The sequence below is a fragment of the Silurus aristotelis genome (assembly GCF_946808225.1).
Source record: "Silurus aristotelis genome assembly, chromosome: 1".
NCBI lineage: Eukaryota > Metazoa > Chordata > Actinopteri > Siluriformes > Siluridae > Silurus > Silurus aristotelis.
Window position 1 is genome coordinate 21,413,701 of NC_139574.1, and position 24,630 is coordinate 21,438,330.

The 24,630-nt window shown below is 36.8% G+C and overlaps 1 protein-coding gene across 1 annotated transcript; it reads right to left on the reverse strand.

Moving 5' to 3' along the window:
* Positions 1–50: 50 nt before the first annotated feature.
* ncalda (neurocalcin delta a) lies at positions 51–21,294 on the reverse strand. Its single transcript, XM_083530483.1, has 4 exons — positions 21,055–21,294; positions 5,683–6,080; positions 4,085–4,190; positions 51–2,904 (listed from the first exon to the last, which is right to left on the reverse strand). The coding sequence occupies exons 2-4, from the start codon at positions 6,058–6,060 to the stop codon at positions 2,807–2,809; spliced, it is 582 nt and encodes a 193-aa protein (XP_083386609.1). The 5' UTR covers positions 6,061–6,080; positions 21,055–21,294; the 3' UTR covers positions 51–2,806.
* Between the last annotated feature and the right edge of the window lie 3,336 nt (positions 21,295–24,630).

The following is a 24,630-nucleotide window of genomic DNA, read 5'->3' on the forward strand; positions in this document are numbered from 1 at the left end:
TGTTGACATTTTGATAGTGTAGTAATTGATCACACAGACAAAAACAAGTCTTTACTTTCTAAATTTAATTTTTGCTTTATAGCATAACTAAAACAGATTTCTATATCTCAAGATGACATTGCCACAAAATACAGGCTACCATACAAAATCTACAAAAACAAAACAAAAAAAAATTAAACAAAGAAGAAACTGCAGCAAGTACGAATGTTCTTTTCGACAAATAATTGTACAGTATAAATTTATACAATACTGGTTCTGTATATTTGGCACCTAACCACATGATATAAATTGTGATATAGAAATGTGTGATTCTCAACAAGAAAAAAGAAAAAATACAAAATGAAACATATGCATACACCATGGAATAAATTGATGCAGTAGTTGTGAACATTATCCAACTGTACAAAACAGCAGTTTCAGAAATGGAATTGCAAAAAAAGGCAAATTTATGAAATGGAAAAATATGAAGTCCAGCAGTGGATCTCAGCTGCAGGTCTGGGGAACCACATGCTCTGCACATTTTAATGAAGCAACCAACTCTAATAGGCTACAACCCAATCAAAGTCTTTATAAGCTGATTCAAATGTGTGTTCGAGCAACGGTAGAACACTCAAATGTGAATTGCGTGGAGTTCCCAAGGCCGTAACTGAGCATTACTGCGATAAGGCATTTAACAATTTGCAGTGGCGTCCGATAACATTCAAAAGTTACAATAAACAGCAGCAGCAACAGAATGCATCTGGAGCTCCAATGTGTTTATCATGTGCACTGAAAGCAGAACAGGAACTATACAGGTGAAGTGGGTATCTAATTTTGTAACTAGATTTAAAACTGCATCTAATTGTAAGACTGTATTTTTATATATACACACGTTAATAATAACAACGTTTTTGTTTAATAGTGAAGAACTGTAGTCTCTGAGATCAGATCCCACACTGTTAAACCCTAAAGAAGATGTCAGATACAGGCAGGTTATACCACTAAATCTCCAGACCAGCTGTCTAAACATTGTCTAATACATCACAATCTTAAAATGTACCAAGTTTAAAAAGAAACATTTTCTAGAATGAATGAATTGATTTGAACACTATAACGCTTTTGGAAAATTGGACCCTGATCATTTGTTCTATACGCTTCCAGTAGTAAGAGGCTAATTCTAGATTAGGTTTTAGCATTCCAAGCATTTACATTAGTAAAACCAACATTGCAACAATAAAGCAGTTATTCATAGAAACACAATTATTTGCATGAGTGTGTATGTGTGTGTGTGTGTGTGTGGTGTGTGGCAGCTCAGTAACCAGCCAATGTCTGCATATCTACAACCTACAGTTCATACTAGATTTGCAAAGTACATCATACTAACTTTTACATCCATAAATCTTCTGGTCTTCTAATATTAGACTTTTGGCTGCTCACAAGCTCTCAGGGGGAAAAAATGCTAAACCATTAAGACCAGTGTGCGCAAACAGTACCAGGACACTGTATGGCTACACATATACATACAAACAAGCATGCATACATAGAACACAAAAAACTTTTCTCTTCTATGTACAGTTTAGATGTATATAACATGCTCCACTGAAAACACTAAAAACACACAGATGTTGCATCTTAAAATAGTCAATTGACAGTTTTGCATGCTTCTCATCATTTGAAGGGAAAGCAAAACCCCCCTTAAAAAAAAAAAAAAAAAAGGCCATATTAAAGGCCTATTAAAGTTGAGAAAAGTCTCAATTCTTCATTTTATTTCCTTCAGGCAATAATGCACAAGGGAGGAAAAGGAGTGCACTTCTAATAAGTATATATTTACTGGGATTATGGAGAAGTGTAGTGTTGTACATACTGCACAATTGTGTGGACATATTGGCTGTCAGGAATAGTAACACTGATACGCTAATAATTAATGGGAAGACACTGGAACAGCCATTACTGGGAATGAATTTCCCCTGAAATACTAAAAAAAAAAAGATCAACCAAATTGTAAGGCTCTACCATAAATCGTGCATATCCAGAGTGACGACCAAAACCGTCTCAGGCAAGCAGATACACTAAACCAGGGATAAAACATGAACTCCCATCCACTGTTCAATTGCATTTTGTAGATCATGATTGTAGATGCAGTGTGGTACTGCAAGACTTTCCAACTAGTACTTGACCTAAAATAATAATAAAACCTACACTATCAATCTATTTAACTGCATCTGTTAGTTTGGTGCTAGTACTAAATCATGTCAAAGGCATCTGGTAAGGATGTGTAATCACTGCTGGGCAAAAACTAAGCGTGTAAAAGTGATAGTCTTCTAGTAGCAATACTGTTAGACACTTGATGGTGCGAAGGTGCGAAGCTCTTCTTCCACAGTGCTTCACTTTGTCGTTATTAAAGTGGAGCTCTCCATCTCCTGTTCAAATTTAATGACCAAAATACCTACACCCCTCACGCTGCGTGAATAAAACGTCTATCAGGCAGTCCAAGTAACGTATCCCAGAGCCCAGAGATATCCTCTAATTCATATCAGACATCCTCACAGAGAGAGAGAGAGCACAGCAAGTACAAGCGTGTGATGTGTGTGTGACAGAGAGGATTGTAAGAGAGTGAGAGAGTGTGAGAAAGTAAGAGAGAGCGAGAGATAAAGTGTTGTGTGCTTGTATGGGTGTGTATGCAGTGCCTATATCTGATGAAGCTCAGTTTGATGGGATACAGACCCCTGTAAATAGGCCCGGTCATGTCTGGGTACTATGGTTTCAAAGCCTGAATTAAAAACCGTAAATAAATAAAACAGAGGAGGAGAAATTGTGGTTGCTGCTTTTAGAACTGTCCTGCGCTGCTGGGGTCACACTGCAACAGACGCACGATGGATGGGTCACTCTTCGCTCCCTTAATAAACTCCTCCAGAGACAGCTTACCTAAACAACAGCACAAATAAACTGGTCAACAGTACATTCCTGGCTGGTTCCATTAAATAGATTAGAAAATCAAGTGAAAAATTATTTCAATTATTCCTTTTATTATCCATAAACAGCACAAACACCGCTGCAGTGTGCTGTAACGGCCAGCAGATGGCAGAAAGTCACATTTTCTAATTATACACTTTATTAAAAGCACCTATACACATACTCATTCATGCAATTATCTAATCAGCCAATTATGTGGCAGCAGTGCAGTTAATAAAATACTGCAGATATGCAGCATTAAGTAGTCAAACATCAGAATGCTAAAAGCACTACAGTGAAGTGTTGAGTGTGGCCAGACAGACTGCTTTGGCTATTTCCATTCTGCTGTTCTTTTGGGATTCTCATGGTATAGTTCATAGGTTATTTAAATGGTGCAATAAAGAAAAAGAAAAAAAAACATCCAGTGAGCATCAGTCCTGCTGATGAAATGCCTTGTTGAAGAAAGATCAACAGAGAATGACCAGACTGGTTTAAGCACACAGATGGTAGGGTCAGATATTGGTGCCAACTGCACGAATCCATGCTGTGTCAACAGTCCAGGCTTGTTGGAGGTGGTGTAATGGTGTGGGGAATGTTCTGTCTGCACACTATGGGCCAATAAATACCAATCAATCATTACTTGGCTGCCATAGCCTGTTTGAGTATTATTGAGATGTGCATCATTACCATCTTCTAATGACTACCTCAAAGTAGAACACATACACCATGTCAGAGGCTTTAATAATATTTGAAGGAAAGGCAACAGGTCATTGATCAAGAAATCAGTCTAGCCATTTTTCTTGGACTCTGCTGTTCACAGAAGCTAATATTACATGGGACTATTTAACTTCCTCAGCTTACTCTTTACTAGTTGCAGAAACCAGGTATTTTTAGGACAACAGATGCATAAAAATGAAATTAATTAAAATAATTCACCACACACACACACACACACACACACACACACACACACACACACACACACACACACACACACACACACACACACACACACACACACACACACACACACACACACACACAAAACACCAAAGTAAAGCACTGATTGTAAAAAATAAATAAAGCACTGTGTCAAAACCATGTTAAAACAGACAAAACACAAGACTATTGTGTAGCGAAACATAACTCTTACCATCTCGGTTGGTGTCCATCTGTCTGAAGATCTTCTCTGTTCTTTTCTCTGGTGTAGACTCATCCTCTGGCATCTTCATTACTGATGAAACCATTTTATAAATAGCCTAGGAGGGACCAAAGACACATTAGGATGCCAATTTGCCAGGACAAAAAATACAACATACAAAAACAGAACACTAACAACACAGTATAATGTGAGATATCTAAATGTTCTCTGGAAATTAATCATGCTTTAGGTTTTAAATAATATATTCACATTTAACTAAATCAAACACATACAAAATGGGGACTGGTTATATTTCAGACAAAAAGGGTTTTTAATGTTGCCAAAATAAGAATCTCTGTGATATTGGGACAGCAAGTGATTTGCTTGTGCACATGCAGGAAATGCAAAGACTACACCTCAGATCACGTATTTAATTTTTAATTATCTACAGAAATATTTGCTTTTGAATCACCATCCTGTAGACCCAAAATAGTGTATATTGACAATCCCATGATACAAGCAATCCAGAATTCTGCATAACATTCACAGTTACTCTAAGATGGCATATAAAAAAACAAAAGACAAAACACAATTTGAAGTGAAATAACAGTGAAAGTGTGAATAAAGCTTTGCAAGTATCTATATGTGACTGTCTTGTAACATGGCTAGGAAGAGGACAAAGCAGAGGAACAAAAAGCACAAACATAAGATGCTGAATAGATATAAGAATAAATAATAACATGCTTATACATTTAAGCAAATACACACCATGAGCACTGAGACATACATCAGATCAGATATTTTAGTGACTCCTTCTCTTATGCTACAGCAAAGGCAACTCTTCGGCTTTTTAAGGCACATGTCGTTCAGTTCCACACACACACACACACACAAAAGAACATGCTCTAATTACACTGCTTTAAACTGCTGGTGTGGGCCTTAGAACAACCACTATTTCATCTCCATGGAAATGTAAACAGTAGAAAATTATGCAGTGCAGAAAGTAATCTGAACTTTATCTTCCTAAACTGGTAAACAACAACAACACAATTCTATTAATTTCCCTAAACAATAATAACCATGAGTTTACTAACGATCATAAAGCATTACATATAACTGCTCTGGGAACTACACAGAACATTTTGAATGATTAACTGAAATTAATCAACTTGCATTAACTGCAATCGTCACAAACACAGTAACCACTGGTTACCCCCCTAATTTATTTAGACATTTATAATGCTGCATAAACAGATTAAGTTCACACCAACATGTTTAAGTGCCAATATGTGCAAATCCCTACTCAGGCCCCATTTGGGCAGAGTCTTAAAATCTGAGCAGCCACTTGCTGATAAATTACAGTTAAAGAGTCAGAACAATCTCAGCCAGGCCCAATTCCAAAAACAGACAAAAATAGACATTTAAAAAAAGCAGGATCTGAAGGAAAGCCTTATTGTTTGAAACCAAATCAAAACAAGACTAACTTTCTTTTCAGTTGTGAAATATATTCTAGCACTGGTGAGGTGTTTTACCACCGACCCATTCCCCACCCCCCATAATTATTCTATAAGTATTTAAAGATGTGCTATTCTTAGTTTTTTGGCACATACCTGCACAATTTCCAGCATCTCTGCCTTACTGATATACCCATTTCCATCCAGGTCATACATGCTGAAAGCCCATTTCAACTTCTGCTCCAGCTTTCCTCGTGACGTGACGCTGAGGGCAATGATAAACTCCCTAAAGTCTATAGTGCCATCACCATTGGCGTCAAAGGTACGGAACACGTGCTCAGCAAATTTGGAGGCATCTCCATAAGGAAAGAAGTTGCCATAGATCTTTTTAAACTCGTCCATAGATAGATGGCCACTTGGGCAGTCCCGCAAGAAGCCTTTGTACCACTCTTGGATCTCGTGCTCGGTGAAATCTGTGCTCTCCAGGAGGTCTTGCATCACCTCTGGCCGTAGCTTGCTGTTCTGCTTCCCCATGCTTAAGATTCACGTTACAGCTTTAAAAAGACCAGAGAAAAAAAATAATCACATAGTAAAACACAATTTGGAAAAATATTTTTCATCTACTCATATTGTGAAACTTAGGGCAATAATATTTGTTGTAAATCTTCATACCCAGGAACCAATAAATAAACAAGATCCGCCACTAAGTTTTATATTTATAATTATAGTTTTTTCAGAAAAGAAAGTTACATTAAGAGTTATTTAAGACATATTCTACCTTTTTACACATTTCATTATATCAATGCATATCAAGTGAATAAATGAATAAAAAAATGTCAGTTGCACATTGACATCACTGTTGCTCAAGAAGGAAAACACATGCAGGTCTGTAATCAGAAGAGGCAAAATAAAACTCTCTGCACTGATATATAACTACAAGGTTATAACACAGAGATAATAGAACACAAAGTTACTGTAATGAAACCTGAGCATTGCTCAGAGTGCCAACACACACACACACACACACACACACACACACACACACACACACACACACACACACACACACACACACACACAGCCTTATGCAGAATTACTGCTCCATACACCATCCCAGAAACAAGAGCAAATATCATTTCTTATCTCACTGCAATAAATTACCTTGTTTGCTTTAAAAATAATTCAATAATGCAGACTAAACTAACAAACGTGTTTAAGGTGGAAAAGAACTTTTGTTTTTTAAAAACAACAACAAAACTACAAGGTTTACTAAAGTAATATTGTATGGAGGAACATGGGAGGGGGGGGTTGTAATGATTCACTGGTTAAAAAAAAAAAAGGAAACGTTTTATGTAGGTCATACAAAAGTAAAACTACTTTTTATGATTAACCTTATTCAAAAGGTCCAAGGGTTTTTTGTCTACCGTAATTCTAACTAATATTACTAATACTATTCATATTAGATCAGGAAAAATTGCTTAAAACAATCAACTACTTTTAGAAGTTTATTATAATGCACATGGCACAACTGATAGCCAAAATGCTAAAAATGACAAACAACACAAATATCAATAAATGCACATTTGATTATCAAATTACATCCAATTAACCAACAGGATATTTGAGTTTTTCACATTTTCTAATGTGGCGTCTTTATTTGATATATACGCTCTAATATAATGAAACTGATGAAACATACAGGTACGTACAGATAAAGAGACGCATCTTTGATTTGATCTTTGTGTTAAGAATCATTTGATCCTTCTCTAACTAAATTGATTATCAAACTGCATCCCTAAAAGCGATTGAGATCTATCCTTTTTTTTAGGTTAATAACACTAAGCAGTGCCTGCAAACATGCCTTATCTCCCGCAAGTAAAATAAAGACACTGTCTGAGCTAACTGTTTCTTTACAGGGAAACGTGCTAAACTCCGACAGCAACCAGAGTTCAGGATCAATCCTGAGACTTTAGAGATCTGGGGCACTGATGCTACTCAATAAAGCAGCGTTTTAAATCCAATACACTTCAGTTAGCTCAAGCTGGATTGATGCATCCTCCAAGGTAATTTGCCCAATGAGGCGTTTACCTTTTCATAATGATTCACTTAATATAAAGCACAGTTCAGTACAGAAACAGTCCTTGTGTACAGAAACAGTCATGCTTTGATATAGAATATGTTACATAAACTGCTTCTCAGACTGACATGGTCTGAGGCGGGAAGACTTACTCATATTATTTAATAACATATATGATCACCCACTCGTAGCCTGTGCACAAACACACTCAGATGATGTATATAGAGGCATAGGATTAAACACCGCTGACACAATGTGTCATTATGAATGAGATCTGCATGACTGTTTAAATGAGGAGACAACAGGAAAGATATAATAACCCTGTTCAAACATAATTTAGCTTTAAATAATATGCATTACAACAGTAATGTTACATTAATCATAAGCAATTGTGACCTTTTGTTCAATGAATTCTTTATTTTTTTTGTCAAATATACAGATAAACCAAGACTATTTTAATTCACAGCAGCACAGGAGCTTTCTGCTGTTTATTCCACAGTATGGTAGACTTTGACATAATCATTGATCTGGGGAAGGCATACATTTAGTTATATTCTTGAGTGCCGGGGTTTTGTAAAGTTTTTTGGCTGAAGACTTCAGGACAGAGGAGTCTACACTTTCCACAACAGACATGCTGTTTTAGTTTTCCTTTAAATAACAGCAAGAAAGAAAAAGGAGATACTGGAGAGATATCGACTGATTATCATGGCTACAATGTACATCATAACAAGAACCAAGTAGTCTAGCAGACAATAACATTTCAATCACTTTAAATTAATAAATTAGGGGTGTAACGATACAAGTATTTGTATCGACAATTTTCGGTACAGGGCTCGCAATCCTTTTTATGTGCAGAGCATCTGGAAATCCGAATTTCCTCAGGAACATACAGTATTAAGTGGCGGACCACAAGTCTGTTTAGTTTGTCTCCGCCTCACACTTTGAGTGCATGTTTTTACTGTTATTAAACAACAATGCCAGTGCCATATACAAATTATATATATATATATATATATATATATATATATATATATATATATATATATATATATATATGGCACTGTATATATATGGCATGTGTTAATCCATAGTTTTGATGCCTTCAGTGTGAATCTACAATTTTCATAGTCATGAAAATAAAGAAAACTCTTTGAATGAGAAGGTGTGTCCAAACTTTTGGTCTGTACTGTATATAAATTGAGTTGGCACAGTGCCACTGTGACTACTCACTCCGTAGCGGAAATATGCATGAAAACGCTAAAGGACAGGACAACTTGCAGTAAAATGAAAAGTAAAAAAATTACAATAAAATAAAGGAACAAGGAATTCTTGAAGCTGGCCACAATACGCTAAAGAATCAATAGCGCTAGCATTAGCTGCTAACCTGGAAATTACTTTTGGCTAATGCTAGCAATATGGTTCTCTAGCGCTTTATGTCCAGTTTCAAGAATTTCTCTTAGAAGGAGAAAATCCTGACAATTCCACATAATGAGGGAGTGAATAATTGAAGGATGGAAGGAATGAAGACATTTGAAGAAACTTCATATGAAGACAGATCATCTCTTTAGAAAATTAAATATTACATGTAAAACACACATCTGTATTACCACACACACATCTGTATCACCCCATACTTATCTGTATTACCCAAATGGGGTCTAAAAAAATGTTGTAATTTGTGCCAATTTAAATTATTACACAGCTTAATCATATAATAAACAGTGTGGTGCATTAATTAGATTTAATTAATTGAATTTTTCTTTTTTTTTATATAAAATATTACTTATTTTTAAAACCATTAAAAAAATGCCTGCTTGGGTAAATAATAACACTGTTCAAATGTCAATAATAAACTATAATAATTTTATGTTTTGCATTTCATTCAACTGTACTGAAATTGAACCGAACTGTTACTTAAAAACCGAGGTACCGAACTGTGAATTTTGTGTACCTTTACACCCCTAATTCGAATTTGAAAGCAATAAATGTATTATTTATAACTCTAGTCCACCAATATATTGCTTGTGTCAAGATATATCCAGCATCCTAGGCAGGACTTTATTTGGCCCCTTTACACAGAACCCCAAGGCATGTCCACACCATACCTTCTGCACATTATAAAGGCAACAGAACTGATGCATTTATATATCAGATAATTACTTTCAAAGAAATATATATATATATATTATATATATATATATATATATATATATATATATATATATATATATATATATATATATATATATATATATATATATATATATATATATATATATATATATATATATATATATAAGAACTATACTTAAAATTCAGCACTGTGGCTGCATGTTACCATAGTAACACCATTATTAAGCACAGATCTAATTGCACTACATTTTCGTATTATACATGTTTCTCAGGAGGACTGGAAATTGCGCACTGCACACAACAGCATGGATGTTTAAAGAACAAGCAGTCAACACTCACTACTGCACACAATGCCGTCTGAACATAGCCATTAAAATGCATCTCGCATATATGCACAAATAAGGTTACGAGTTGCATTTAATTTTTCCACATTTACACAAATGCTCTCTTAGTGGACCCTATTCACACCATTAATAAAATTAGAATGATCATTAATATTCTTCATATAAATGCAATTAATAGATGTCAGCAATAAGTCTTTAGTATTTTAATTATATTTGCATTCAGTTTTTTTAAACACCTGGTCCATTTTCCCTCAAATTATTCTTTTTTTAACCCTTTTCCCTCACAAACCACTTGGTCTTAGGACAATAGTGATGCTACTAGATTCATCAGCTCAACAAATCCAGACAGAAATATGAATGAATACAGCAGCCTGGAAGCTTCAGGAATAACTGTGTGCCCTGCTCATTCTCTAGGCTCTAGAAGTCTCTTCATAATAACAGGTAATATAACCAGTCAGATTCATCAGGCAGTTGCCATGGAAATCTGTTCTGAACATTTCATGGCTTGATTGAGACTGAGTGAAGCAGAGCTCACCACAGTGTGTGACTCACAAAAAGAAAGAGGAGATTGTTGAGAGTGTAAAACAAGGTTCTGCTTTATGAAAGCCCCGAGCCCTACCAATATTGGTCAATTAGGCTTAGCATCATGGTCAATGCATGGTAATGGGTGGAGCGAGAAAAAACGCATGCAGTCATTATCCCCTCCAATCTTCTTCAATCAGCAAACTGTTAGGGTTCGAACACTGTTTCCAGTCTGAAAATTCAGAGATTATGATTTCAAAAAAATAATGAAAAAATACCATATAATTGTCAGGTTTGGATGGATGGTTTTATAGACCCTCCTCAATGCCCCTTCACTCTGCTTGCCATGAAAATGCGAATATATACAGGTAGTCGTCGACTTACAACCTATGCAACTTACGACCATTCGACTTTATGACCACAATCGCTAGCCGCAGCGTACGTACTTTTTTAACCAGCTTCCGGCATCATTTTACAGTACTGCACATATAGCCTACTCTACTTACGACCAAAACGTGTTACGACCAATTTGTCGGTCCCAATTGTGGTCGTATGTCGACGACTACCTGTATTTATTTTTGACAAAATTAATGCATTAATAACGTTAACGCAAATAAATTTTAACGGCCACAAATTTTAACAACATGCGATTAATGCAGCATCTATTTATGTTTGACCATTTTTATTAAAATTATAAATAAATAAATATAAAATAGTCCAAATTAAAACCTAAACCTAAAGCCAAATCTCAATTCAGCACCAAAATCCGCCATAATGAACACATTCAGCAATTAAAATTAACGTAATTTGAACATCATAATTACTTTAAAACTTTCACAAGACTATTTTGTCTATGTTGAGTTTGGTTTCACTAATAATAAACATACATTTGCATAAAGCATCCATATTTGTCCATGGCAATGTTGATTAGAATATTACAAAACTAATAAATAATCTTCTCAACAAATGCAGACAGAAATATGAATGAATACAGCAGAATGCATATATATATATATATATATATATATATATATATATATATATATATATATATATATATACACACACATATATATATATATATATATATATATATATATATATATATATATATATATATATATATATATATATATATATATACACACACATACATACATACAAACATACGTATAATAAGTAATTATTGATAATTACATATATTGATATAGTGAATTATAATAATAATATTTGTGTAGCCTGCTGCATGGGTTAATGTTATCTGTTCACTGTGTGTTGTTTTAATTATAAGTCAGTCAAAACCCAGGAGACTCTCCTGTTTAATTAGCTGAGGTTGACCTTTTGCCACATTGCTATGGAAACGCTTAACACTCAGAAAACAGAAAAAAATATTCAGCATTCATAATAGATGCCCCCATAACTAAACTCTGAGAAAGTTTTGCAATGTAAATGTGTACAGCTTTTCTTCTTTGTAACTGTTTTTTGTAACTGTAACAAACTCGCAATTCTGACTTTTTCTCTCATATCTATTATAACAAACGCAAATAGTGAAGGATTCTCATGCCAAAGAGTTAATATAGCCATAACTTGTCATCTGGAAAATGGCATACAAAGCTCTGTTTACAATAAAAAGGTAACTCCCATATTCTGTAAGAATCACATCACATGGTTTTCTATGGTGCTTTGCCAGAAAGTGTAGCAAATGAGCAAACTCGCAATTGTGAGAAAACAAAAGTCAGAATTCTGACTTTATAACTCGCATTTGCGAGTTCATATCTAACAATTCAGATTTTTTTTTTTTTCTGAATATTTTTGTTGAATTTTGAAATTGTGAGATAAAAAGTTGCAATAACTATTTTTTATTCAGTGGCGTAAACGGGCATTCATACAAATGGTCACGCAAACACCTGCTTAAGAAATCGTGTTCACCATAATGTCAATCTCATGCAGCTTTCTGTAACATAAATCTCTGGCTTTCTACTCAATCATTTGGTGAGGAAAAACTCAACCTTAATTTCATTTTCATCTCCATAAATGTTCATAAGCATGATTGTGTTTCAAGTATTTGGCTCTCCTTCGAGAGATTCTGCAACACTTGATGTGCTTAAGAGTGTTTACAACACATGCAGCCCTAGTTACAATTTATTTAAGCATTGTGTTGTAAGTAAATCACAGAAAATGTGACATCCCACTTGTGTCTTACAGAGGATAAAGTTAGTTTACTGCCAACTGGTTAGCCCGTTAGCTATCGGGGAGGAGAGAAGCATTTGTGGCATTTTCTTGCATATTCATGTTCTCACATGTAGCCTGGCAGCTGCATTAACGGAATGGTGCTCAAACAAACTAAAATCAATGTTATCAGGTTCTGTAACATGTATGTAAAGGTGGTAAAGACTGAGGGAGAAAAGGGTATAGAGCATGGTACTTTATCTTCTATTAAATCTAATGCCCATACAGTGCCAAAGTTAACAGGCATTTTACCCCCAAACACATTGAGCCCTTGGTCTTGGGGCTTCATCCAATTCATTCGATAAATTATAGACTAAAAGATTTTGTTTACCGTCCATGGCAGACAACATGGTCTTATTTTGTACAGGGGAATGCAGGAGAAGAAGCTGTATGAGAAATTGGACACTAAGGAAGGAGAAAAGGATTTATACCCATTGGCCAGGCAGAGGGACCGAGCTGGGAAGGATGTACTGCAAGTTAGAGCAATAAAGGATGGAGAGGGGAATGTGTTGTCTAGTGAGGAGAGTGTGTTGAGAAGGTGGAGGGAGTATTTTGAGCAGCTGATGAATGAGGAAAATGAGAGAGAGAGAGAAAAGGTTGGATGGTGTAGAGATGGTGAAGCAGGAAGTGGATAGGATTAGTAAGGAGGAAGTAAAATCAGCTATTAAGAGGATGAAGAGTGGAAAGTCGGTTGGACCAGAAGACATACCAGTAAAAGCATGGAGATGTTTAAGAGAGATGGCAGTGGAGTTTTTAACAAGATTTTGGAAGGTGAGAAGATGCCTGAGGAGTGGAGAAGGAGTGTGCTGGTAACGATATTTAAGAATAAGGGAGATGTGCAGACCTGCAGTAACTACAGGGGAATAAAGTTAATCAGTCACACCATGAAGTTATGGGAAAGAGTAGTAAAAGCCAGGCTGAGAGAAGAGGTGACTATCTGTGAGCAACAGTATGGTTTTTGCCAAGGAAGAGCACCACAGACACATTATTTGCTTTGAGAATATTGATGAAGAAGTATAGAGAAGGTCAGAAGAAGTTGCATTGTGTGTTTGTGGATTTAGAGAAAGCGTATGACAGGGTTCTGAGAGAGGAGTTGTGGTATTGTATGAGGAAGTCAGGTGTGTCAGATGTATGTGAGGGTGGTGCAGGACATGTATGAGGACAGTGTGACAGCAGTGAAGTGTGCAGTAGAAACAACAGACTGGTTCAAGATGGAGGTTGGACTGTATCAAGAATCGGCTATGAGCCCTTTCCTGTTTGCAGTGGTGATGGACAGGTTGACAGACGAGGTCAGACAGGAGTCTCCCTGGACTATGATGTTTGAGGATGATATTGTTAGTTGTTGAGAGAGTAGGGAGCAGGTTGAGAAGATCTTGGAGAGGTGGAGGTATGCGCTTGAGAGAAGGGGAATGAAGGTCAGTAGAAGTAAGACAGAGTACATGTGTGTAAATGAGAGGGAGGATAGTAGAGGGGTGCGGTTGAAGGGAGAAGAGGTGGAGGAGTTCAGGTACCTGGGGTCAACAGTGTAAAGTAATAGAGAGTGTGTTAGAGAAAAGAAGAAAAGAGTGCAGACAGGGTGGAGTGGGTGGAGAAGAGTGACAGGAGTGATTTGTGATAGAAGAGTATCTGCAGGACTGAAAGGGAAAGTTTATAGGACTGTGGTGAGACCTGCAATGTCTCATCTCATGGTTTTGAGACAGTGGCATTGAGTAAAAGATAGGAGGGGGAGCTGGAGGTAGCAGAGCTGAAGATGAAGTTGAGGTTTTCGTTGGGAGTGATGAGAATGGACAGGATTAGAAACGAGTTTATTAGAGGGACAGCGCATGTAGGATGTTTTTGGGACAAAGTGAGAGGCGCGATTGAGATGGTTTGGACATGTGCAGAGGAGGGACATGGGGTATATCGGTAGGAGAATGCTGAGGATGGAGCCACCAGGAAGGAGGAAAAGAGGAAGGAGGAGGTTTATGGATGTGGTGGGGCAAAAAGGCAGATATAGAGGACGGGGGGAGACGGATGATCTGCTGTGGCGACCCCTAATGGGAGAAGCCGATAGAAGTAGAAGAAGAATATAAATTCCATATTTTATATTATAGAAAGTTAATAAGTAATTAATGTGAAAATGTCAAATATGTAAGTTTTCTTCAATATAAGTTGAGAACAGGGTTTATACAAAACTTCTATATTTTCAGTGACTACTTTGACTACCTGACAATGTTTTGCATTAATGTTCAGAAAAACCCAGACAACAAAGCCTTCCTGCTTCATCCCACATCTCAATCTTTACTGGAACATTCCATTGTGCTAGAGATATTGTCTCTCTCCAATATTACGGCTGTGAGAATGACACGACCCAGGAGACATGTCACTACCTCTCCGTCAGAGACGGTGTAAAATATATAGTCTTTTAGCACCTTCGGGGTTTCATTTTCATCCCTTTACAGCATGCTTTATTTTGGTTAAAAAAAAAAAGGCGCTTTTAAAATACTGAATCGACCTGACATAATATTATTTTTATTATCACTATTACAACAGATTCAGCAAATTTGTGCAATCTAATGCAACCACTGTAACGTCTTTATTGGGAAACCTTTTCTGTCACACCGGATGAACAGGTTGGTAAATTTTCATTCAGATGGATCGTCATAAAGGCAGACATTCAAATGTTAACGTTTCATCAATTTACAAAAGTAAATTTCAGATTCTCATTCTCATTTTGGAGAAATGTTTTTGCACTTATATTGAACACAATTATATTTAGAATAATATAATCAATGTTTTAGCATAACCAGACTGCGTTTTTCTTTTCTTAAAAAGCAAAGAAGGTGTGCCAGTTATAGACACTAAAGATTTTATTTACTTACTTTGCATTCTTTGCGCTAAACAAACTAAACAACCAGACAGTTAAATTTTTTTTATATTTAAATTGACTTTTGGCAGGATTTAAAGTGTTAATATTTAAGCACTGATGTGAACTATCTCAGATCTGCAAATACATTATCCAATTCCTTCAATTTTTAAGCCACAGACAACACAAACCAAAGCCAGGCTTATACCATGTGACTAGGGCATGACGTACACATGATGTTACTGTGACGGAATTAATCTGATAGTGTTTGTTACACAGTGTTAGGGGTTACAATATTCCTGAATAAGGTCTTAAACAGTTTACTAAAATGTCACCAAATATTTATCACACAAGGCAGGTGAAAGCAGTGTAGTAATTCGATATGACTAGCAGCCCGGTGCCTGTTTTTAAATGGAAGATAGATTGGAACAGCACCATCCACAGATGTAAAGCCAATCTGTGACTTTTCAATCATCAGTGGGGTGGTGTTGCTTCGCAACCACACTCACATGCTGTAGACTGTGTAAGTGTTCAGCTTCATTGTTTCGCATCAAAGAATGAATCTAATGGAAATTTTCTGAAAATGCAAAAATGGTACTTAAATTTGACATTGTGCACACAATACTGTTAGTCTTCACATAATCTCTATTATTGCATGCATGAGTACAGTCACTATATGTCATCTAGTGTATTACATCCTGAATTAAAAAAAATATGACTAATTATAGAACGCAAGTATTCATGCAATTTTAGTTGTTTAGCAGAAATCACTGTGGAAAATTTTACAGAACAAAAAGTAAGCCTGTACGACTATCAATAATATTTGATCTTTTACAGTGAGAAGAAAAACATCTTTATATATAGTTGTACATGACTCTTATGACAGTGGAATTCCTCATTGATAAAGAAGCCTGACTACATTAGTAAAATGTATAAATGAATAATTAATCCTTGTTTCTTAATATAAACTTAATAAAACAGCAGATAAAATGCTCCATGTTGCTAGACTACTGATATTTTCAAAACAACTCAATGACAAGTGTGGATAAAACTGTGTGCAGGAGGATCCCAACCAATCTGCAGTGCTCTAGTATTTCAGCTATTTTTCATTAATAGTGGCTGAGATGTAAGGAGTGCTGGACTTGCCGGAGTAACACATAAAACATTCCTTACAAGGACACATGAAGCCACTGATAGTCATCAGCACACTGTCAAGTAGCAGGAAAAAATGAACTGTGGAGGCTTTAACAGCTGCCAAAGTCTTTCCAAAAAAAAACCCTGAAAATGCACATGCAATGAGCTAAACTATACATATAATGAGCATTCCGTTGCCATCATCCCTTTCAGCCTTTACTAAAGAACTACAAAAGATGAGCAGCTGTGTCTCCAGCTTGCTGTGTGATGACGGATATTCTGACACACAGTCCTATAGCAGAGGAGACATGATGAGCAAAAATAGCCTTTCGAACACTTCTCACTGCTCCTACTAGTCCAGGTTGGGGAGATGTTACTAACACTGGAGAGTTTTATTAAGCCTTCCTGCTTACATATGTATAATAATAAAGCGTTTACAGGTATATAAAATAATGGTTTGATTTTACTTATCCGTATTCCAAGGTAAGAACAAATCCCTAATCCTTTTAATCCTTAGAAGTGCCAGAACTAAGAAAATAAGTTGCACATATTTCTCAGCCAGTTTCATATTGTTGGCCAACTACACAAAATCCTCTGCCAATAAGTGTAGAGCAGGATCTTAAGACTTATATTTAATCCAACCCTATAATGAGTGAAGCCTCAGTGACCCCTGACCTTCCCCAAGATGCCATTGAGATACTACAATGGGGACGCCCGCACAGCTGTCTCTGACAGCTCAGTGTCTGCTCAGCACTGCCTCACAGCTACACAAAAAAGCCAAAACACAAATAGTTTAAACATCTAAGCAAAGAAAAAGTGCTTATTAGGCGCCGTACTTAGAAACTTATCTATCAGCTATACAGATTAAAAAATAAATAAATAAATAAATGTATAACAAGCAGCAATAGCAGCCAGGCACTTATGTACACTGAACTTTTGCCTAATGCCAAGTTTCACACATCAATTATCATCTGAGCATCTAATATCCTCACATTGCTTCACCACCCCATTCAAACTATAAACTTCAGGAGCTTGTTTCTACTCCTTTAGCCAGCGCTGTAATAAACACACTGTAAATCACAACACAGAACTAACAAATGTCATGATACGCATTAACTTTACTCATTAGCTGATTCTCTCTGTCACAAGACAGACCGTGAAGTTGATTCCTTAGTAAAGAGTAATGCTAGTATTAGCCACTAGTAATTCTCTCTCTCTCTCTCTCTCTCTCTCTCTCTCTCTCTCTCTCTCTCTCTCTCTCTCTCTCTCTCTATACACAAATATAAACATTACATTCTCTGTATACTGTGTATGTGGAAGAATGACAAAGCTTGAGTTGAGATTATATACATATATATACACACATACATACACACATTTGTACATACACACTTTATCCAAAGTGTCAATATTTTGTGTGAGCACCGTTGTTCCAGCACTGCCTTAATCCCCCTGGCATGAAATTCACGAGCGCTGCACAGGTTGCTTGGATCCTCTTTATGACATCACGAAGCTGCTGGATGTTGGGCACATGGCGCTTTTCCAGCGTCCGCTTGAAGATGCTCAATAAGGTTCTGGTCTGGAGACATACTTGGCTAGTCAATCACCTTCACCTTCAGCATCCTCAGCAAATCAGTTGTCATCTTGCTGGTGTGTTTGGGGTCGTTATTATGTTGGAAATTTGCCTTTTGTCCCAGTTTCTGAATAAAGCGCCTCATGTTCTGCTTCAGAATGTCACAATTCATGTTTCCCTCAATGAACTGTAGCTTCCCAGTACCAGAAACACTCATGCAGCCCCAGACCTACCACTATGAAACCACCACCATGCTCGAATAAGGCAAGACACAATTTCCTTGGTACTCCTCATCAGGGCGTCGCCACACATGCTGGACACCATCTGACCCAAACAATTTTATCTTAGTCTCATCAGACCACAGGAAATAGTTCCAGTAATTCATGCTCTTGGACAAGGTTGTCTTCAGCAAACTGTTTGAGTGCTTTCTTGTGAGTCAGCTTCAATAGAGGTTTACTTCTAGGACTAAAGCCATGCAAACTGACTTGTTGCAGTAGATGGTGTATGGTCTGGACACTGACAACCTCTAAAGCAATGCTGGTAGCAGCGGAGCAAAAGTGAATGAAAAGAAAATAAATCCTTGTCTGTTTAACCGTCGTCTGTCTCCTTTTCCTTCCAACCTGGAACCAGTGAGATCTGTTACAGACTTGTCATGTTGCCACGTGATGTAGCAATTTTGCATAGTTCCTCTCTCTGGTGATTGATCTTAAAGATAATATATATAATATATATATAACAGGCGTAGTGTTTTTTTGCTACCACTCCAGTGTCTGCTCGTCATCCACGTTCACCTGGTCTCCGTGCTCCACACCGGAAAGACACGTGACCACACATGTGCACTGCGTAAACTGAAGCTATACGGTCTTTTTTTGTTTTGTTATTGCCACGGAAAATCTGCAAACTTTTCTCAGAATGTACGTGTCTACACATACCCTTACTTATTTCATTAAATCGCAACATTTGCTGTCATATAATCGCACAAGCTGACATCACGATTGCGATGCAATTAATAGTGCAGCACTAATAGATAGATAACCGTATAACAGATACAGTATCTCAAAATCAGTGCGTCTCTGTGTCCTTAAAGAAGTTAAGCTTTTAAAGTTTTAGGGATAAGGAATCCGCTCAATTGATTAGGTTTTACTGTTAAAATGTGTTAAACACAACCAGGCGCTTTAATTGCTCTCTACTGCCTGCAATGCATACATACAATTTTCACATCAGCAAGAAGGATACAGAAGTAGAAGTTCTATAAACGTATAAATATTTGAATCAATTTACACTCCACCTATGAATGTAGTGTGTGTACTCTTATTATTTGAAATCCATGAGTAATGATCATTTTGTGATGATCATCATCATGTGAATAATTCTGCATCTGAGTACTGACGCCCAAGTGCAAGTGCACACACACACACGTGCAGGCACACACACACACACACAATCTGGGTCTGTAATAACAGACAAGGCTGATAACACACAATAGCAGTGGTTGCTGTGAGCCTAATCTCCTCCCACACATGTGGGTTGTGTTGATGTAGCTGCCAGCACTGTATCTTATCCTCTTTCAGGAACACACACACACACACACACACACACACACACACACACACACACACACACACACACACACACACACACACACACACACACACACACACACACACACAAAGAGAGAAAAAGTGTGTGAGAGAATGGACACTACAGCCATAGCAGAGACATTGTTGTTTCCACTGCAGACTCACTCATACAGCAATCCAAAGACACCATCATTGCATAATGCTTTAAAAAATAATAATAATAATAATATTAATAGTATTAGTATAAGCTACATATTAATACATTCTCGGCAGTCATGCCTTGATAGACTGCAAAACAGAGCCACACTGAAAAATGCAGCTATATCTTAAATGCAAAGCTATTTTGGCAATCAGAACAGGCGTAGCTGCTCTGCTAAATAAATAAGGACCCGCACATGTAAATAAAAAAAAGATGAGGTGTTCAAGAGCTGAAAGTGCTGAAGAAGTAGGAGGGGAGACATTAAGGGAAAAAAACAAAGGAAAAAAGAAGAGCTGCATGACTTCAGAGATCAAGCTAGCTTCACTTCATCTCTCTAGCTCCCCCACTATCTTTCACATTGTTTACTTTCTTCATATGATTCCTGGTCCTTTTAATAAGACATGAGCATAACAAGAAATCAAAACAACCCTGTAGTGTATGTAACCTCAAGCATATTCCATCTTATAAAAAAAAAAAAAAAAAAAAATACCCCACCTTCCCACTTCCCCCACACTCAATTTCTCCTAAATCACAGCATCAACTTGAACATAAATACCAGGGCAAGCCTCTTGAGAATTCACTGACCTCATATCCGTTAGAAAGAGAGAGAGAGAGAGAGAGAGAGAGAGCAAGAAAAAATGTAGGAAGCTGAGTATGTGAGAATGAGACTGGAGGAGAAAATAAGAGGGAAATTATATAAGTGTCACTGTGAATGTATTAAATCGAGGAAGCACAAGAGAAGCAGGGTGGATGGAGATGAAGGAAAAAAAAAATATGGGAAAAGGTTTGTGCGTGTAAGTGTAAAACACAGAAAGCGATAATCTATTCTTTTCTAAAATATGCAAAAGAGATGCTCAGGCAATAATTGGGTATTAGCACAGAAGAGACATACCTCTTCTTTTTACGTCAATACAAGTCCTTAGAAGTCCATAACCTTGCAGTCTCCCCTGAGCCACAAACGCAGAGAGCAACAGGCGACTATACAAACCCTGCGCGGCTGATTATGCAGCAGGCAGTTCAGAGAGCAGCCTCGTCAAACTCACCAACTCGAAGACTCTTCGAAGCCGCAAGTAGCCAAATTAAAAAAGCAAACTCGCACAGAGTTCCTCCCCTTGTGACGCAGACTCCAGTCACATGATCTCATCAAAAGCAGAAGTGAGCCTTCGTTGCCACGGCAACAGAGACATGGCTGCACAGTGATTTCAATAGGTCAATCTCCTTTAGAGACGCTGGGGAAAAAAAAATCTCCAAAAAACACGCGTGCACACAGACCGAGACAAAGGACGAGAGCAAGAGGGAAAAAAATTATAATAATCCTGCACATTCAATACTTCCAGAGTCATGAGAAAAGTTTCACAAACCATTCTCGCCCATTCCTATGCACTCAAAAGTACTGTACATTTTAGCTGAAGCTTGCTCTGCTGAAGCCTGCTTTAAACTGCTCCACGGACTTTCAAAGCAAACCTTTCAACTATAAAATTTATTTTGTTGCAGTCAGACTCTGCTCAGAGGGGCACCCGTAACTGCTGGCCAGCCCTCTGGCCGATAAGTTTTACTTTACCCCTTTTAAATGCTTTTAGAATCAGGCATTAAATCCAGATAAAATTTGCTCAGTAACTAGACTCTTTTGTCCTCCGTGCGCTTCCACCTTTATCTGCTACATACAGCCCTGATATAAGAAGGAGAAAATCGATTAGCTACCACACAAAAAAAAAAAGAAAAAAAGAAAAATCTGCATTACACTCCAATTTGACCTCAATTAAGTGTACTGGCAAGACCTGCGCTTATTCTTTGTCGGTGAAATCCAACAAGCTAACTTGCTAGTCACAAGAAGAGTTATTGATTGAAATGTAACATTTCCGTTTTTGATGATTCAAATTCAGATCATATCTAAAGATATTGGATGGACAAATATATTTCTTACTTTCTTTATGGGAACTATACCAAATATGCCAAAGGTTTTTGCAGCAAAACAGACATTCAAGAAATCTAGCAGACAAGCACAGTGACCTAGCCATTGTTTGATTAGGTTAGAAGGTTTTACTGTAAGTTCAACTCAGGTATATAATTACATGTTTTTCTTGTCAAGTGACTCATGAAGCTTGTAAAACTGTATTTGCAATCACAACTTACGTGTCTTATGTAGTCTAATTTTGCAAGGTCTGACAGCTAGACTGATACAGCCATATTAGGTGAATGCAAGATTAGTGAGAGCAAGTAAGTAGTTTAAGACCAATAAAAACATGTATTGGTCTAAAACAAAAAAAAATAAAATAAGGCATAAAATAAAAAAAGCAAAAATTATAAGCGTAATAAAACACCAACCGTGTGTGTGAAGGTAAATGAATGCAGCCAAGTGTAAAAATGCAACAAATAATGCAATGAAATCATTCTATGAATAGACTCTAAAGCACATGGGTGTTTAAAACAGAGGCAGCTGTTAAGCACACAAACAAAAGTGCAACGTTCATGAACAATGCAACAGATTACCTTTAATTTTAAACTAGTTTACCTTTAGTTTAATTAGAATGCAGGGCCGGGTCATACAGGTTTGGGCTGTATCTATAACTACTGTGCACACATGACTAATGCTCAGTTTGGTTTGCCCAGCGCACCTCTAATATCAAATTAAGTTTCTTTGAATGTAAAAAAAAAAAGAACTGGTAATTAAGCACCAACTTCTGTTTTTTTTATTTATTCATTGACCATCAACACACGTTAATTTTGTTTTTGCATTTTTAATCTTAACAAAAGAGATCTTTAAAAAAAACAAAAACAAAAGATTATAGTTTTTTTTTTTATATAAATAAAAGATTATGTCTAAAAGCATGTCATTATAACTACATTTTCATAAAGCACATTGCTTTATAGTGGTTTTATTGTTCATACTTGTTGGTTACTCTAAAAAACAAACAAAAAAGTTCTGTGGACTTGGTACATACATAAAAAGCTCTGCTGCAACACACACTGAGCCTTTGGATTCCATCACAATGGAACAGACAAACTTTATTGTCTTTGGGTCACTATTTCAGAGCTGACCTTGCTCCTGGTCCACAGGGCATGGAAAACCTTTTTTCTATACAAGGGGCCTGATTACCATCTGGAGTCCTGCTGAGTAGAAGATTCAAGTCATTTAAAACAGAGAAAAGAGGGTTGTCTATGGAGGAGGGGTAAGATCATGAAGACGAGGACTACAGGGTACGGTAGAAGAGCCTTAACTTACAAATCATAAATTAAACTCTTAATGGAGAACTCTGCCCAACATTGGAAAAGTACATACTACAAACCATGGAAGCAAGAGCTTGTCTAACTATACATTTAAAATAAAATTGGATAGTTCAAATATTTACCAAACCCCTCTTGATTTTAATTTTTAATGCCAGAACTACCCTTTAAATACATTTCAAACAGGAAGTAGGCTATTTAAGAAAACTATTTTAGACATCTGGCCTTGGTGTGACTATGACCCCTTCTGGATCAAATCCAAAATCTTATCAGTTCATCTTCTGACTACCGTAATATATTTCCATATAAATGCTACCAACATCAACAAACCATTCTTGAGATAGCACAGTAAAATCAAACTTCTATGGATAGACACCTTAGGAAAATGTCATAAGTAGCTTTTTGAAAAACTGAAAATACTCTGCAAAAACAAACATCTGCTAGTAGATACACACACAGATATGCATGCATATATATATATATATATATATATATATATATAGACCAAAAGTTTGGACACACCTTCTTATTCAAAGAGTTTTCTTTATTTTCATGACTATGAAAATTGTAGATTCACACTGAAGGCATCAAAACTATGAATTAACACGTGGAATTATATACATAACAAAAAAGTGTGAAACAACTGAAAATATGTCATATTGTAGGTTCTTCAAAGTAGCCACCTTTTGCTTTGATTACTGCTTTGCACACTCCTGACATTCTCTTGATGAGCTTCAAGAGGTAGTCACCTGAAATGGTTTTCACTTCACAGTTGTGCCCTGTCAGGTTTAATAAGTGTGATTTCTTGCCTTATAAATAGGGTTGGGACCATCAGTTGTGTTGTGCAGAAGTCAGGTGGATACACAGCTGATAGTCCTACTGAATAGACTGTTAGAATTTGTATTATGGCAAGAAAAAAGCAGCTAAGTACAGAAAAACGAGGGGCCATCATTACTTTAAGAAATGAAGGTCAGTCAGTCCGAAAAATTGGGAAAACTTTGAAAGTGTCCCCAAGTGCAGTCACAAAAACCATGAAGCGCTACTAAGAAACTGGCTCACATGCGGACCGCCCCAGGAAAGGAAGATCAAGAGTCACCTCTGCTGCGGAGGATAAGTTCATCCGATTCACCAGCCTCAGAAATCGCAGGTTAACAGCAGCTCAGATTAGAGACCAGGTCAATGGCACACAGAGTTCTAGCAGCAGACACATCTCTACAACAACTGTTAAGAGGAGACTGTGTGA